At 41.9% G+C, this 17,983-nt stretch overlaps 1 protein-coding gene across 7 annotated transcripts in view; it reads left to right on the top strand.

Moving 5' to 3' along the window:
- myo1b (myosin IB) overlaps positions 1-6,890 on the top strand; it is a 57,881-nt gene extending 50,991 nt beyond the window's left edge. For 2 of the 7 annotated variants that reach the window (XM_085136447.1, XM_085136446.1), the window contains exons 23-32: positions 237-323; positions 1,232-1,318; positions 2,082-2,168; positions 3,012-3,086; positions 3,172-3,306; positions 3,434-3,540; positions 3,657-3,789; positions 4,208-4,360; positions 4,573-4,703; positions 4,788-6,890. In XM_085136447.1, coding sequence (XP_084992573.1) covers positions 237-323; positions 1,232-1,318; positions 2,082-2,168; positions 3,012-3,086; positions 3,172-3,306; positions 3,434-3,540; positions 3,657-3,789; positions 4,208-4,360; positions 4,573-4,703; positions 4,788-4,920 — 1,128 coding nt within the window. In that variant the 3' untranslated portion in view covers positions 4,921-6,890. The remainder of the gene's footprint in view (positions 1-236; positions 324-1,231; positions 1,319-2,081; positions 2,169-3,011; positions 3,087-3,171; positions 3,307-3,433; positions 3,541-3,656; positions 3,790-4,207; positions 4,361-4,572; positions 4,704-4,787) is intronic. The other 5 variants (XM_085136448.1, XM_085136449.1, XM_085136450.1 and 2 more) reach the window with 5 other exon arrangements.
- The last annotated feature ends 11,093 nt before the right edge of the window (positions 6,891-17,983 follow it).

The raw sequence follows: 17,983 nt of genomic DNA, 5'->3' as shown, positions 1-17,983 counted from the left end.
TATTGTTCGCTGTGTTCTTGCCTAAAGGCTCCACAGTATTGCAAGACGGCTGTTCTTTAACAAACCTGTCCTTTCATGTTATCGCTGCTGTTTTCCTTTAATCCTGCTTCTTGTGCCGATCACACAGCTCCCACTGATCTTTTCTCCCCTGCTCCTTTTTCAACTTTCCCGTCTCGATTTTTTTCTCCTCTTCACATCTTTAACTTGTCTTACCGAACGCCCACCACATCCACCAGGCACGGCTGGAGCTGAGACGTCTGAAACAAGAAGCGCGGAATAAACACGCTGTGACAGTAATTTGGGCATACTGGCAGGGAACCAAGGTATTTCCACCCAGCGATAGTGTGTTGCTGTCCCAGCTGCCATCCCTGTTCATCACGTCTTGTCCCATCCTCTGCTATTCTCATCACGAAACTGCCTGATAGAGTAGCAGCCCTGCTGAATGAACCTCGGCCAGATTAACGAGCCCGACTGTTAATTTTTTCCCGTTTTCTGTTGTGTGGCTCTTAAATGTGGGATTATCTCAACTTCCCCAACTAACACGCTTAATCCGGCGTCGTAAGCTGTGCCGATCGTGGCTGCGACGTGCGGCTCAGGTGTTTTACACTCTCTGTCCAGTGTGTCACACCTCTGCTGGGATCTAAAATTACTTCCAGCATATGCTGCAAACATATGCTGGAAGTAAGAAATGTACATGTTGCCACACATCTGATTGTGATTGTGGTTTTTACTCTGGTTAAAGTCAAGAAGCTTCTTATTAATCGATGTGATGATGTGCAGCAGGAAGCTCTTAAAGCTCAGTCTGATTCTGCTGGAATGCAGGAAACTATTATCCTGTCAGAATGTAACAATCTCTGTTATATCGAATATTCTTGGAGGTTGTTATTAGACTAAATTACAGCCAGGCTCAAAGCATTAAGACTTGAGTGTCTTAGATCTAAACTGTGGTTCTGGCTCTTTGTCAGTTTGCACCTTTGACGCTGAAGATAATTGAACTTTCTTGCTGGACTTTAATATTGCATCATTTCATACAATATTCTCTTAAAGCTGACCACACACAGCCTCATTGTGTGGAGAGTCTCCTCACTCGCACGTCTTCTTGTTGTTCGTCTTTGTTTATCCGCCTTTTTGCCCCTGCTGTGTCGCCTCTGCTGTCCCCTGTTTTCGGACAATTGTGTTTTGATTGCCACTGAAATTAACTTCACCCACAACTGCCACCGCTTCTCATTAGGCCCGGAGAGAGCTGCGTCAGCTGAAGGAGGCGGCGAGGAATAAACATGCCGTATCGGTCATTTGGGCCGGCTGGCAGGGCACCAAGGTATTTGGGAAGCCTGTTGACTTGATTTGCCGTGACTCTGACTTGCCGCCCTCCATCAATCCCACTCCCACCTCGTCCATAACGTGTCCATCAGTCTGCTTGACTCTTTCCAAACACTTAAGTTGTATGTAAGACATCTTATTATGGAGTCTACAGAGGCAGACTGCTGGCAGCTAAAGCACAGCAGTCTCACCCATGTGACCAGAATGGTTATTTTCATCTGAACCTGCCTTTGCAGTGCTGTCATTTTTCCACTGTGAGTACTAGTCAGTGAAACGTAGGCGTCCAGTCTCCATGCTGATATGTCCTATCCTGGCATTGTTTTCAGCTTCTTCCTCCGAGGTCCATGCTGCACGCTGCCTGCTGCCTCTGCATGACTTCCTGTGTAGCTAGTGCATGTGTAGTTTTTGCATTGCTGTGCTGTTTTTTAGAACGATGAGTTTGGATCCTCTGACCGCCTGAGATGTGACTTTTTCTTTTCTCCTTTTGCACTCAAAGTTGTCAAAGCACCAGCTCTGTTTGCCTTCCAGAAGTTCCCCAGATAAATGCTCCCATGACCCACACTTCCATATTGGTTTCTGGAGGCTGGAGAAGCAGAGCTGTAATTTTACAGTCTCTCAGTGATCACACTGCTTGTGTGCAGTGTGTGTGCACATTTGATGTTGCTGACCTCAGGCAAAACGGTGCCTACCTCCTCTCCCTCTCATCTTCTCCTGCTTCATTTGTTCCTACTCTCTGTCTCTTCCCTCCCACCCCCGAACAGGCTCGCAGGGAGCTCAGGAGACTGAAGGAAGAGGCCAGGCGTAAGCACGCTGTCGCTTTGATTTGGGCCTACTGGCAGGGACTCAAGGTACCTCCCAGCCCCACGGCGCAGCCATCAAAAAGTCTGCCACCTACTCGACACCCCTGACTTTCCTCATCCTCCTCAGGGATCTTCTCTGTCATTATCCAGGCGCTGTCCTCGTGACACTTCTTGCATTTTGTAATTTTTTTTTAATGCAATGTATATAAGACAAGTAGTTAAGAAAAATCCAGTTTAAATGGATGATTGAGGATTGGACCTTTCTTTCCTCCTTTGAGGCTTTTAATGTTGCAGATGTCACGCAGCGGCGTCTGACTCGTATCTTCTTCTCTCTGCATCTGTCACACTAACCCATAAACGAGCACTTTTTTCTATCCAGCAGAGTTTCTCTCTTTCTCTCTAGGTGTGTGTCCTTGTCCCTGTTGCTGGTTGTTGAAGTAAACATGTCCATACACCATTTATTGCAGTCCTAATATTGTTTTTTTTTAATTTTTCATCATGTTAACCAAGCACCTCGTGCATCACAGTGCACCTCGTGCATCACAGTGCACCTCGTGCATCACAGTGCACCTCGTGCATCACAGTGCACCTCGTGCGTCACAGTGCACCCATTTCCACCTCAGTTTGTAGACTTATGGTCAGACTGTTTGTTGTAACCATCACATCCTTTCAAGTAAAGTAAATGTCAACGTGCAGCAGACTGCAGTTGCAGTTTTCGTGTCGTTGTTTGTCACTAACCAAACGTCAGATGTTTTTTTTCAGTGTGCTGTTTGTGTTGCACTGTCATCCTCCTGTCGGTGTGCCTCCTTCTCTTTCCAAATACACACACAGATAAGACTTAAGAACCGACTGAGTTCACTGATTTCATCTGATCTCTTGGTGCCGTTATAGGTCCGCAGAGAGTACAGGAAGTTCTTCAGGGCAAATGCCGGTAAAAAGATCTACGACTTTACCATCCAGCGAATTGTAAGTTGGACTTTTCGTTTTTAATGTTAAAGTTTAACATGATATTAAGAAACCAAAGCTGATTTTCTTGTCTGTGTGTGTCCAGATACAGAAATACTTCCTGAGCTTGAAGAGCAGCATGCCTTCCATGTCACCCATAGACAGAAAGTGGCCGGCCAGGCCGTACGGCTTCCTGGATGGAGTCCACACTGAGCTCCGGAAAATCTTCCATCACTGGAGGGTTGGTCTCAAAAACCGACCACATTCAGCCACATTAAAGAACCATGTTTTGTGTTTGCATTTCTTCACATACTATAATAACTGCATATACATCAGAATATAACTGGAGGAATTTGTCTCTTGTTCAGTGCAAGAAATACAGGGAGCAGTTCACCGAGGAGAAGAAGGCAGTGTATGAGGAGAAGCTGGAAGCAAGTGAGATCTTCAAGGATAAAAAGGCGCTCTACCCAAGCAGGTAGCTGAATATCACTGCCATCGAGTGCCCTTTATTTTATTTTATAGCAAGATAAAAGCAACGTCTAGTCACATGATCAATGTAAAGTGGAGTCTTGTTTTCCTGTATTGTGTCAGTGTGAGTCAGCCTTTCAAAGGAGATTACCTGGAGATCAGCAAGAACCCCAAATATCAGAAACTCAACAGTGCTGTGGACGAGAAGGTGCTGCTGGCCGACGTGGTCAACAAGATTAACAGGGCGAATGGCAAGGTCAGAAAATGCACACACACACACACACACACACACACACACACACACACACACACACACACACCACAGTATTTACAGTCCATTTAGTTTGTATGCAAGCTGGAAAACCTGAAACAGGAAGTGTGATTACACAGCGACCTTGTGTTTAGAGATTTTCTGCAATTTTCCACAGTGAAGCAGAGCCGCCGTTTGTTGTTTTGATGTATATTTCAACACTTTACACGGTGAGCTGATGTTTTTTGACATCATAACAACTGACAGCGTTTTTCTTCCAGCAGATATCAGACATTTCTGGACAGATCTGCTATGTTGTAGCTCAGAGTTTGGAGCTCACAAGCATTTAAAAATGCATTAAAAAAAAAAAAACATGTAGAGGGGGAATGATAGAGGGCTAAAATGTTAGCTTGCACGTTTGCAGGGAACGCCACGGATCTTCCTGCTGACCAAGAAGAACTTTGTCCTGGTTGACCAGAAAACGGGCCAGGTGAAGGCCAGCATTCCTCTGCCAGACGTCACTAGCGTGTCGGTCAGCACGCAGAAAGACGGCTTCTTTGCTCTCAAACTCAAAGAGGTGAGAAGAGACACGATTGTGTAGTTGAGTAGAGTTATGAAGCCGCTGTGCTCTGGCTCGTTGAAGCCAAAGTCATTCAGGCACTGAGCTTCTTATTTAGTTCAGCGGGAAGCGAATAAAAATGTCTCCAAGTGACGGACGATTACTGTAAGGCCAGACGAGACACCAAAGTTTATTAAAAGATCTTAATATGTGACTTTCTTCTACTGCAGGGTTCGGCTTCAGCTGTCAAAGGAGATTTCTTGCTCAGCAGTGAGCACCTTATTGAAATCATCACCAAGCTCCATCGCATCGGGGCGACCGCCGCAGACCGGGAGAAACTTAAAGTTGACATCTCGGATGAGTAAGAGCAGTCGCGCTGAGAAAGTTGATATTTCTTCGGCGCCGTCGATGTTTTGTGACGTGGACGATGTTTTCTGTGCGGCAGGTTCCTGGTGCAGTTTAAGCAGGACAAAGTATGCGTGAAGTTCATCCAGAGCAGCCCGAAGAACGGCAACAGCGTGTCCTGCAAGCGCAAGAACAACCGCCTGCTGGAGGTGTCGGTACCCACATCGCCATAGTGAAGTCTCCACTGCTGTCGTTGAGCGCTCAGTCTGGCGGCGACTAAACATCAAACCATCATCCTCCCCCAAAACTCTGGACTCAAAAGCCGTCACACCAGTTTCCCCTCTGAGCCCAAAAATGTGCAGTATTTGGCTTTTTGTTCTTCTCAAAGTTTCTAAGGCACAGGTACAGATGTAACCACATTGTTTGTTTGGCATAGAAAGCCCTGATCGGGGTTGCCTGCCACAGAAAATTATTAAAATGTTTCACTGGTGTTTTGTGAACCCGGCGCGAAGAGTTGACGCTGGTGCAAATCTTGTTAGTGCACAACAGACTTCTGTATAGCAATGGTGATGTTGACAATGATTGTTCTGCCTGTACGGTAAATTAGAGACGTTTGTGACGAGCGCCACAGATCTCGACTCATCTGCGTTTGAGCAGCTTTAGCTTTAAAAAGATGGCTTCAAATTTGAGATGACCCCGAGGTCTTTTGGGGTCAGCCTGTCGGATTTTGTTCTCTGATGAACGTGAATACTGCACTTGCTTTCACCTCTGCATAACAAAAAGAGGATGACCTGAAAATGTATTTGATTGTATGTTGTATTATTTTCTATATTTTTTTTTCTCAGAGAAAAGGTGGACGGCTGCAAAGTCAAATGTAATGTGCTTGATTTATTGTAAAACCCCCATTTGTATCCATTCTATGTGCCATTAAACAGGTCCTGTGTCGGCGTACAAACACAAACGTTGCTCCCGTTCATGTCGAGCTATTCAAAGGGTCGAAAACCTTTTCGAACGGGGAGCGTTGACCTGCAGTGCCACTGTATGTTTTGATGAGGCTGCACATGTGATAAATTGCCATTTCTCAACACACTGCAGTGTGCATTGATTCTCAGGCTTTGTTCTGTAGAGATTTCCTGCACTCATATCACAGATTTCCATATATAAATTAAAAGAAGCCCCCCTGCGCATTATGTGGGACTGACCAAAACAGAAAGATGCCCAACCAAAGGACAAAGGATTCATTCCCCTCATCCAAAGCTTTCTGTGACGCAAATCCTTGAACTGAATATTTTTCGTGCAATAAGTAAAACGTTTTGTCTCAATTATTCCCTCTCTGGTAAAACAGCAGTGAGGACCCATAGCAGTTGCCCTTCCTGTGCCATAAGCTGTACATAAGCTTTGAAGGCCGTGGCCCTGACTCAGACAAAGGGCAGTTTAGTATCTTTATTTTAATTGCTGTATTTGTAAAATTGCTGTTTCTGCCACTGAAGTTTGAGTCGGTGTTGTGCTCCGCCCACTCGCTCCTAATGTGTTTTTTGTTTTTGTTTTTTTAGGAAAGGCCAAATATTAAGTGACTACAGATCCTTGATGAATCAAAGAATGGGCAAATTTGGGTTTTTTTACAACTTTATAGAAGTCTTATTTAAAAAAATCTGGTATTCAGTCATTTATACACGGGGAACATTCACGTGTCAGGAAGCGAGAGCTCTATATTTTCAGGCACGTTGACTATTTGTCAGATTTTTCTGGTGGGGCGTTTTGTACTTTCGGTGAATGTGCGAGGGAATGACATAAATTAGCTCTTGATGGCTTTTGCAATCCAGGGTATCATGGTCTGTACATGGAAATTGATTTTGTTTTCTTTAATGTAACGCATGACACCTGAGAAATCAGCTGTTGACCCTCAAGTGGGAACAGTTGGGCTGAATTCCAGTTTTGGTGTATTTTCCTGGCTACGCTGCTTTCAGTGCAGTTTTAGGGTTCTTCCTCCCCACTCTCTCTCTCTCTCTCTCTCTCTGAATCGCTCTTCTCTGTTTTGTATTTGAACAGTTGCTAGAAATGCAAAATGATGTCTGCATTATTGTGTGCCTAATGTTAACCTGTGCTAAGAGACAGATCATGGAAATGCTTCAGTAGAACTCAATGTAACATTTACAAGTAATCTTTTTTAAATTAAATAAGTGTCAGTAATTAATAAATGTTATTCTGGGACACTCTTTGCATTATTTCTGTATCCAGTTATTTTCAAAGATACTTGCCTTTATTATCTAAACCAGTATATGTTTAATACTTCAAATCAAAAAAGGCTTTTTTATATATAACGTACCACGTGCAGGCAGCTTTCAGCCATCCTTACATCACACTATTAAGTCTCACATTCCTTTAAAGGGCCTTGGTTGCTGTTTATCATCAGTATCAACTGGGCTTTATCTTTGTATACGAGTGTTTAGGGGGGTTAGTAGCACTGAGGCTGGACAGCCAAGCCTTGTAGTCAAGCAGCTGGCCAGATGTTTTCCATCGCATCTGGGGAGAGCTGTCCTAGGGTTAAATTCCGCGGCTTTGGGAGAACTGCCGGCAACAGGTCTCAAGAGAGCAGCCCTCAGATTGAACACAGAGTGGTAAAAATAGCATACCATTTTGGGCTGCCTAGTACCCGGTTCCCACCACTCTGCAGGCTGGGAAACAAAGGCGGAGTCCCAGCCTCCCACTGAATATTCAACCCTGAGTGAGATCTCGGAGGAATTGGCCAGTGCACGATCCCATCTCCTGCAGAACCTGAAGCTGAGCAGGTCTGACCGGTTCCTCCGGTGGATTCTGGACGTTGGCTGTTTTTGTCAGAAACGGTGCACAGGTGGAGAAATGTGGGACCCTCCTTTATTATTTTTATATAAAGGCAAAATTGTTCACTGGTGGGTACCATATTGGGGCAATCGGTGTGTACAGGCCAATTATGCCAGTTGAGAGATGATAGTCTCTAGCGACATCCTGTGGTTATAAGGTGACATAACCATGAAAGCTGTGACGTGCAGGCAGAAAATGAATGCTGAGCTATAGATTTTCACTGATTCATGAATCCATAATAACATAAATTCGAATGTCTGATTTTATTTGTAAGTTTTTATGGAAAAATGCTGATGTCCTCACAGACTTCTCTGTAATCAACAGAGTAACGCTTCGGTTTTGCTCACTGACAGGAGAGAAATACTTAAATAACTTTACTTTATCCACCTTTAATGACGCAAACTGTGCAGGACTCATTGGCAAACCTGATGTCTGATCGCGGTGGCAGGGATCCAGTGGCAGCTCTAATGCTGCTGGCAGTAAATAAAAAAATTAAGTCTACTGTATTATAAACCTGTGCCGACACAAAAACCGACGTCCTGTTTTTTGTTTTTGCCAAATTGCTAAAGGTCCATGAGGCATTAGACTCGCATCATTTGATTAAGGGGAGACATACACCACATTCCCAGCACTGATTGGATAAACAGTTGGAAAAGGTTTTATTATGTTGCTTACATTCATCAAATACAAATCTCAGTTTTCATCCAGTTAACCCTTCATTGTCATATGCTGTGCACTGACTGGGAAGCGGGTAAATAAGATGCTGACATCGGGATCTACATGGCACATCATGTTTAAAAAGAGCTGCTGTGGCAGCTGTAATGCTGCTGACAATAAATAAAAAATGTAAGTGTACTGTGTTATAAACCTGACTCACTCCTGCACAGGTTCTTGCTGCATCATCATTCTGCTTTTCGTGTGCAACACTGCATGCTTGCTAAGTGTGCTAAGAGCGTAACCACCTCATGATCAGATGTGTTTAAAGGTACATACTCGTCTCACACACACATCCTGTCCTGTGGGAGAAGTCCTTCTTGTCTGGTACTGGTCTGAGATGTGCTGCTCTCTCATACAGAATAACCACTCATTGCACTGCATGAGGAGAAAGCGTCTAAAACATGGTCTGAGTCCTGATGCTAAGATAGAGCTCACCTGGCAGCAGTCGAGATAAACGGGATGTTGACGGCGCTGTATTTGTGGCACAGATTTCTTTCACGTGTAGAGAGCTGACTCTTAAATATATCAGCTTGGTTTGTTCACAGCTTCTTCTCAGTCTGGCACTGACAGCTGAAACATCTCTGCCTCCAACTGGAGCTGTGCAGCTGTTTGGTAAAGACACTAGGGGGCAGTCAAAGCCACCGACTGAAGCCAAAGCTAACCTCTCTTGTAGATCTCTCACAGAGTTTTTGAATCTTCGAGACTTTTTGAAGTGACCATGTCATTTAAGGTGGACCCCATTCATGAAGTAACTCGCAACACGGCATAATGACCATAATTAATAAATAGAGAACTGATAATGAACCTTCAGGTAATAGTTACACAGAAGTAAAATCACAACTAATAATGCTTACTGATTAGTAAATGATTCATAGATGATGTGTGTAATGCTTGTTTTAAAGAACAAATAATTATCCTTTGATTGTTTTTGCTTTTATTTTCTATGTTTGATTAGGCTGAGGCACCAAACGTATTCAATAAGGTTTAGCTTAAAATATAAGATCTGACTGAGACTTGTCTCACTGTTTGTTTATTTTATTATTATTATTATTATTACATAAATTAACGACACAAACACAGATTATTAGCTACAGGCAGATAAAACATGCAGGTCATAGTTTAATGAGCACCATTAATTTTTCTTTGTGAAGGGTTTCCTGCAGGTTCTCCTTCCATACATGGAAAATGTAAAATTAAATGTAAATTGTTATTTTATTATTCAACCCGATTACTAAGGTCCCACTGTAAAGGTAGTATTTCAAAGGTGGAAATAACCTCATCATGCAACCATTTATCCATGCAGCCATCTCTTGTAGTTTCTTGAATATAAATATAAAATGTAAACACTGGAATTAGTTAAATGTCATGGAAAGTCAAAGACAGTGTAAGTAAAATAATTATAGAAGGACTCGTAATTCATTTTCAATTTCAATTTCATTTAAACGCTTATAGTCATATTTCACATATAATATAGTCATAAAGCCAATTATGTATTCAGTTATTTTAGGATGTTTTAAAAGGTTCTAATGTGAGACATCACCAAACAATAACAACTACAAATTAAAATTTGTCATTTTGCATTCCCTGAACAAGATTTTCATACTGGGATGCTTAATCAGTTTCCCCATGAGAAACAGTGGACTACTCCTTCAGATCTACAAACAGTGACTGCAGATTTAGCCAAAGAACGACCAAGCAGACTCAAATCAACCAAGCAGCCATTTTTATGCCCCTGGAACAATTACCAGGTCTTAAATTTACTGCTGCAAAGTGCCAATAAGATCAAAGTTGATCCAATGAATTTCTAAGTTCAATATGCAACACCCCTCCTCCATTCCTCCTTCTTCCAACCTTTTTTTTTGATCCATTAATTTAATGTAGCTTATCATCGGAGATGAAATCGTCATAAATAATCCTCGTTCTGTATCGCAGGACCATGAGCTGTCGTCATGTTGTGACCTTCTGGCTGTAACTCAATTAGGATAGCATCAAAGACATAATATCAAACACGATTAGATTAGCACCTTGTATGATTACGATTTTCAGAAATGTCATCATTGAAATGTTTGTTTTTCCCTTTAAACGATTGTTATGATTTTGTTTGGTTGTGGGGTTTTTGTTTTTTCAAGGCAGTGGGCGTAAATCAGCCAGTGTGTGAAGTTGGTTAACCATATTGACACTATTGAGTCAACGCGTCAAGGCTGATTTCATTATTGAGTTTAGGATGTAGATGTCAACATATTGGTCGCCAGCTTGGTGATTTATTTTGGCATAAATCGATACTGTGATTTAAATAAAAGCAGCCCTGAAGACCAGAAACAGACAGGGAAAAGTCATTTCTCTTTACCTTAAGTCCGATAGCTAGTTTTGGAGTTCATTCACTGATGTTTTCCTTTTTCTTTTTATAACCATCAATATAACGTCCATATAACCATCAATATAAAAAATAATTCAATGTATGATGAACTTACTTTGCAGGGGCTGATGGTGGCATGAACAGGAAGTAGAGACCCAGTAACAAGAAAATGAGGTTGTGCTAAAGGCAGACGAGGACGGACACAAAGTATCACATTACTGCCTCTGGCAGCGTATCAGGCAGTCTGAAGGGAGGGACCGGGGATGGACCAGATCTGATTAATGAGTGTTACTGGGTGGTGGAGACTCTGTCCCCACTCACCCTTGAGTCACCAGCACACTCAATGGCTTCATCAATTTGTAGCCATTATAGACAAGAATGGATCCTGGGGTGGAAACTAGCTTCTGCTGCACCATCTGTGGGAATCTGCGCAAATAGTAATCATTTCTTTCAGATTATAAAATGACACATTTATGTGCTGAATGCAGCCACTAACTTAAAGTATCTGTTTTAGAAAAGTTTGACTTTATTCAAATATTCATGGCTTTTAACTAAAACTGTGTTGTATCTGCACTATGCTAAAATGCTAATGATAACTGGGCTAACCTGCCAATGTTTGTAAATTTTTTCCTCTGGGAACTACAGCCTATCAGTCATAATTAACTTAAACAATGGTGGTACATGGGAAGTTAACATAAAACAATGCATTTATATTGTAGAGATACTTCATTTCATTGGAAAAGTAATGATTCTCACAGTCTGCTAGTGGCCCAAAATCAAAGGTAGAATTCTCCGGACACTATCCAGTTGTTAAATGATGATGTGATGAACCCTGCTTCCTGCTCCAAACTACAAGGCTATTGTGTTTTTAACATTTTTTTGTATCTTGTTCTATTTAATCTAAACAAGCCCCTAAAAACAGTCAGTGGTCACTGTCGGCCTCTCTGGGTTCTGTTCATTTTAAAGCTCAGTTTTTAAACCCTTACGATGTATATGAATGACTAACCTCGTATTGTGGATGGATTATCTCAGTTGTTCTCCTGACTGAAGTTTGGTCCATTTACAGCATCCTGCCATGCGATTGCATTTTTGCCTAACCATCGGGAACCCTCACGTTAACTTTTATTGAGTGGAAAAAAGTTAGCGTTCATCCTCCAGCTTCACTGTTTATGCTATGCTAACATAGCTGTGTCGCTAGCGATCACGTAGCACATCGTTATATACCAGCTAGCCCAACTTCAGTAACCCTACAAACGTCACTGCTGTTTAGTTTTCTGTCTTCATTTATGTTGGAAGTGACAGCAGAGCTGTACGTTTTAATCTTTCAGAAATCTCTCAGTCAGAACATGCTACATCATGTTTAGGTATCATGCTATATCAAGCTAGCGAGCTAACTTCCTGCTAACTTCTAACTCAGTTAAACTTCATAAAGTCTGTTTTCATGGATGTTAAACTTTATTGTTCCACCTGGTAAAGCAGCAACGTTGATCATTTTATTACAGATGAAAGAATTTAGACCGTTTGTGACTCTCAATGATGCCACAGTGTTCGTTTGACTTTGGGACCTGAAGTGGAGTTTGGACCCTGAAACGACTGATGATGTCAGACTTACAGACCAGATGGAGATGCAGTGAATGTGAATGTACCACAAATCATTGCAATTCAGCTAATAATAGTTTAAAAATGTAAGTGCTAGACTGACCAACCAATCTTAATATCCTTATAACTTCTCCATTAGCTTAGCACGAGAAAGGGCTTGAACTCACTTTCTGCCACACAGAGTCGCTTGCATTGCATTACAAGTTCATGCAAGTGATAACACATCCTGTTCCCTGTGCAAGCAAAAGTTGGCGTGTTTGTGTGTGCATCTGTATCTTTTAATGATCTTCACATAGATTGCGTGTGAACACAAGCAGCTGCGACAATGATATAGATAAGCAAATAGCTTCACACACATCGTTAGGTGCTCATTTACAGACATTAGGCAGGACGACAGGTAGCTCAGAAACTAGCAGGCATGTATGTGAGTGTATCTGCCTCAGTGAATATAAATGATTTGTAACATGCAAAGGCTGTGAATTTATACATTTTAGTGCAGTAGAGCAGTGGTCCCCAACCTTTTTTGCGCCACGGACCGGTTTATGCCCGACAATATTTTCATGGACCGGCCTTTAAGGTGTCGCGGATAAATACAACAAAATAAAACTAGTACCGGTACCGAAAAAAATAAGATTTATTCATAACACACGTGAAAAGACCCAGGAAAACCGAGTTAACAATAAAAACAATAACAAAATAACGCTGAAAACCGATAAAAACCCTGAAAACTATACATTTCACACCTGAGCCTCAACTCTCGCGGCCCAGTACCAAACAACTCACGGACCGGTACCGGTCCGAGGCCCGGGGGTTGGTGACTGCTGCAGTAGAGCACAGTTTTGGCAGCTATCCATCTTCCCAGCAGCTTACTGGGTCCTGTTACTACATCAGGTTGATTCTGTGACATTTTCCTTAAATTTCAAAAAGGCCCCAGGCTGCTTCAAGAACTACGACGAAATATTTGCTCTTCATAGTTTAAACTGTCTCGTGAAGGGTGAAAAGGCAGTTAAAACTGAGTTTCCTGATTGGTGCTTAGAAGCTGTTTAGAGCAAAATTGGAAGGATAATGACTCTTAATCAAGACATTATGGCCCCCAATGGTACTGATGATTTTAACGCTTGCTTTTTAAATTGCATATTACTGTAACTAACGCATTTGTTCAGACTGCCATTAGATGAACAAAATTGGCAAAAAGTGTGGAAGAAGAAGACAAAGAGAGGAGCAGAAGGTTGGGGGGAACAATAATGACAGAAGACATAACACATAAGCAAAAGGATCAGTGAGGAAAATGAGACGTCATCCTCAGCGTGGCACAACATGCATCAAGCAGTGGCAGCCCCTCCTCTAAGCCCGTCAGTCCTAAATGACCAGTTAAACCAAAGCTTATTCTCTTTTTAACCCTTGGAAACCTTCTGAAACACAACTTCATCCTTGAACCCGTCCCAGGCTGGAGATTCCTGCACGACAACCAGGCGTCATCTGCTATTAAACCAGTACTGGCTGCCATTTTTAATCGCACCTTTCAGTAAAGAGGCCGTATATTAAATTAATGTTCGATTTCACTATTTTTTGAGCAGATTCAGTCACATCATTGTTCATTGTCTCATTGCTATAAACTGAGTGTTTAGCTAAAGCACACGATAAAACTAAAATAACATCAATAAAACGAAGTGATGGGGGCACAGATCTCATTATTTTCCTAAAGACTCCCGAGTGTCTTTAGAGCCAGACGTTTGGCATTATGTATGTGGAGCTGTTACTGAATGAGTTTGGAAAAATATGCCAAGGGCATCATGGAATAATCATGAGCAAAGAAGACAGTGATGAAGAGTTGCTTATAAAAATACTCTTTAATGCTGGTTAAACTCAGAGCACTCATGTACCTGGCATGTAGTATGACAGAAATTAATTTGGAGGCATGTCGCTGACATGTATCAGTCTGGAAAGGCTAAGAATCCTTTTCTAAGGTTTTGGGACTGCAGTGAACCACAGTGAGAGCCGTTATCCACACATGGAGGAAACTTTAAACGATGGTGACACTTCCCCGCGTGGCCAGCCAATCCCATTTACTCCAAAAGTGCATCAGTGACTCATCCAGAAGACCCCAAAACAACATCTAAAGAACTGCATGATTGAAAATACTCGGTAGAGTGATGGTCTGCGATTGCTGTGGAGTGGCTTAAATCAGATTGGCAGCATCTTAAATTAGTTAAGATTAGTAGTAACAGTTTTTAGGTCTATGGGACAGTTACTTTTTCCACGCAGGGTCAGGTAGGTTTGGGTAACTGTTTTTTCCCTCATTAATAAATGAAATAATCATTTTACACTGAAATTCATATTTCCCTACTTTGTGGAGTTTATATTTAGACATTTAAAGCCCATGGTTTAAATTAAGAGGAAGATGTGTGCAGAATATTTGCAAAATAAAAGCGTTAGAAAAACATGAAGGCTGCTCCGTGTCTTCAGTATGAAACAGGCTGAGATTCCAGCGTTTCTTCATTTATTCAGATTGTTTTCAGCCCATATATCATCATGTAGGTCACTTCAGGATGCACTTTCATAAGAATGCAACACCCCCACAGCAGCCAGCGATGCAATGTTCTAAATCTGCAACCTAAACTCATTCCCAGAGTTACAAGCTTCTCCCTCTGGCCTTTTTTATTTAATCTGCCTCACTCAACAATAAAGGCATGTTTCATCTCAGCGTGTCAGGTACTAAAGCAACCAGAGGAGAAGGGGAACAAAATAAAGCTGATGTGACAGTGTCACACAAGGTTACTACAAAGAATTATGTGTTTCCTTCTTAACCTACCACTCACCCTAACACACACGCACACGCATGCCACTGATTAAATGCCACAAACATGGATTGGTGGGAGTGTCTGTGGATCACAAGGCTAATTGAACTGTCTCAGCTGTGGAAAGAACGATTATTAGTTATAGAAAAATGCAGGTAAGAGCGGACAAGAAGAGCAGATGTCTGTTCATGTCATATTCAAGCAAACATATAAAAGAGGAGATTGCTATTGTGATTCGATAAAAGTTGACTTTTATGTCTGTGTTGATCTGTCACTATGTTTCTGACTAAAATATCTCAGGAACTGGAAGTTCATGTTCCCTAAAGCATGATTTAGAATGATTCTGGTGTTCCCTTAATGCTTTATGTGAACAAATATTGACAACACTGGTGCAAAAATAGCAGTTTTGTATAAGGGTGGTTAGCACAGGCTTCACATTGTCGTGCTGAGGAACATGTGTGCGATGAGCGCTTTGAGACCCTCGCTCTGAGGAGCAGACTGGGTGTCCCACAGAGCAACAGATGTTTAACTACTCTCCCCAGCCACTCCTTTGCGGCCCAGCACTGCCCCTGTCTTTGTGTGCTAACCAGCTCTACGTGTGTCTGTCTCCTCCTATCATTCACAGACCTCTGTTTAGGAGTAATTAGCTATGTGCCTCCTCTCTCCCTCCACTTCTACCCTGAAGCCTCATTGTCATTGTACTGTCATCTCACCCTTAACTGTGCTAAGTAATAATCATCCAATCTCAGCTCTCCGCCTCGCCCCCTTTTCCTCTCCTCCTCCTCCTCCATCCCTCCCTCTTGTCCTCCTCATTATCTCCCGGTCTGAGTTTTGAAGGCTGTCATTAATCAACTCATTTTGAACAATGTTGAACCTTGCAACCCCGAACACCCACCGCTGCTCAACTAGGAAGTGTTCCATTCCCCTGCGGTCCATTAGTCCAATCGGAGCAAAACGAGGGTACGACAAAAGATACAATAGAATCCAAAAGCAGATTTTAGACTAGATTCCACAATAGGACACAGACAGCTGGGGAACAACAGGCTTTATTATATTCTATCTGTTGGGAATTTGGGGGAATTTTCTTCTCAACCCAAAGTCTCCTGGGATACACGGTCATGTTTTACTTTACTAAAATGCGTGGCGTGTTAATCCCTGTCTGACGCCCGTATCTTTCCTTGGTTGCGTGGTGTTGATGATGTGAACATGCTGCTGAAGTCTCAGGCGCTACCTTGCAGCAATCCTTAGTGTCAACTATTGGAAAATACCCACAGAAGCCTGCACAGAGTCTGTCCTTTGCAAAGTCATGAGATGATGTGCATAATTTCCACCCACATTGTAGCCAAATGTGGGTGGAAATTATTATTTTTTTTTAAATTGCACAAATTCTATTAGAGGTTCACTGCTGCACTAGACCCCGTTTAAAAAACAGGTTCTTGGCATAAAATAAGTGAAATAAAATTGGCTCTGCCTCTGCACTTCAAGAATGGGGTAACCTTTTTGCCATTTAACTATAGAGGTCGGACAGAATCGCCCACCTTCTTTACATTTGTGTATGAAAAGAGGCGACATAAACGCTTCTTTTACAGCTGAGGGTCGAGGGGAGCGATGGGCTGGCTTGTTTTTCTATTCTGCGGCTTGCTCTTATCCATTATAACTCTGTGATCTGCATTGTTGCTCTTGTCAGACCAGTGTGTGTGTGTGTGTGCATGATAGAAAGACAACGAGAAAGGGAGGTTAAATAAAATGCATTAAATTGTAAATCATTTAATTTAAATCAAGGATTTTAACATGAATGGAAGAGCAGCCATCCTTCTGAAAGAATAAACATCTGCTCTGCTTCTTTCCTTCAGTTTCTTTTGTGTTAAATTGGACCAAGAAGGACAACTTTTATGTCAGGAGAGAACACATTCCTCCTTAAAGTAATGAAGACAACCCAAAAGCCTACACCACAGCCTTTCACCTTAAAAACTCTTCTCCCCCCTGAACCGACGTCCTGTGTTAACTCTTAAATTTCAGTCGTGTCTTCTAACAACACGTATCTGAAAACTGAACAACGACAAAAAGTTTGCAGCCCACTTAAAACCCTCACTCCTGATTTCCGCTGTTATAGCTGAAGATGAGTGAATGTGGTTGATGAATAATGATACGATATCTTGATATCTTATACACCCGAACAGGCCATCTCTGCTGTGCAATGAACAGAAACCATCTATGCATAGATGTTATATGAAAACAAAGATTTTTTTAAGGATGATTAAAATGGCAGTCTAATGACCATAAATCACAATTCTAATATATCACATCACCAAACACGCTGTTTCTATTTGGTGTTAAATTTTAAATATCAATGTCATCAGCCTACAGAACCTTATCTCAAAGGTTATGATATTTATGCTTGGCCATCAAGAAATGTTAGACAGACTGTATTTAATGGTGAGCTATATCCTCTCTCTGCCTTATCTAATGCACGGAGAAGAGATCACAGGGTGGTAATTATTTTACAGTCGGTTTTTACAGCCTTGGATCTGTCCTACATCACAGTGATCTACCTGACCATCAAAGACACTGAGAACGAGTCGCCCATGCTACAACATAAAGCATTTACTTTATAACAAATACCCAAGAATTTGCTATCAAATTGCTTGCTCTTGTTAAAACAGGATACATAATAAATGTTATAGAATATATGATGAACATGTACGCTGGACTCTTCCTGTTCATGCACACAGTTTTGTGCAGCACGCTGATGGGTGCATTAGCCATGGTAGGATAACCTTGCTGTGCCCATGCTTTAATATTTGATCAGTGATGTAAGTTATAGTAATTATAGAACATCAACTCCTGCTGTACGCACAGCTCTTCCAGTCAAAGGAGGCGGCTGATAATTTACTCAAATATATATATGTATATGTAACGTTCCAGCACACACGTGCAACTTTTACTTTAAACACGTAGGCTGTTTCTCTTAAATGCTGTGTGCTC

This window comes from Neolamprologus multifasciatus, chromosome 16 (genome assembly GCF_963576455.1).
Source record: "Neolamprologus multifasciatus chromosome 16, fNeoMul1.2, whole genome shotgun sequence".
NCBI classification, from domain to species: Eukaryota; Metazoa; Chordata; class Actinopteri; order Cichliformes; family Cichlidae; genus Neolamprologus; species Neolamprologus multifasciatus.
This window is presented reverse-complemented; position numbering and strand designations above follow the sequence as displayed.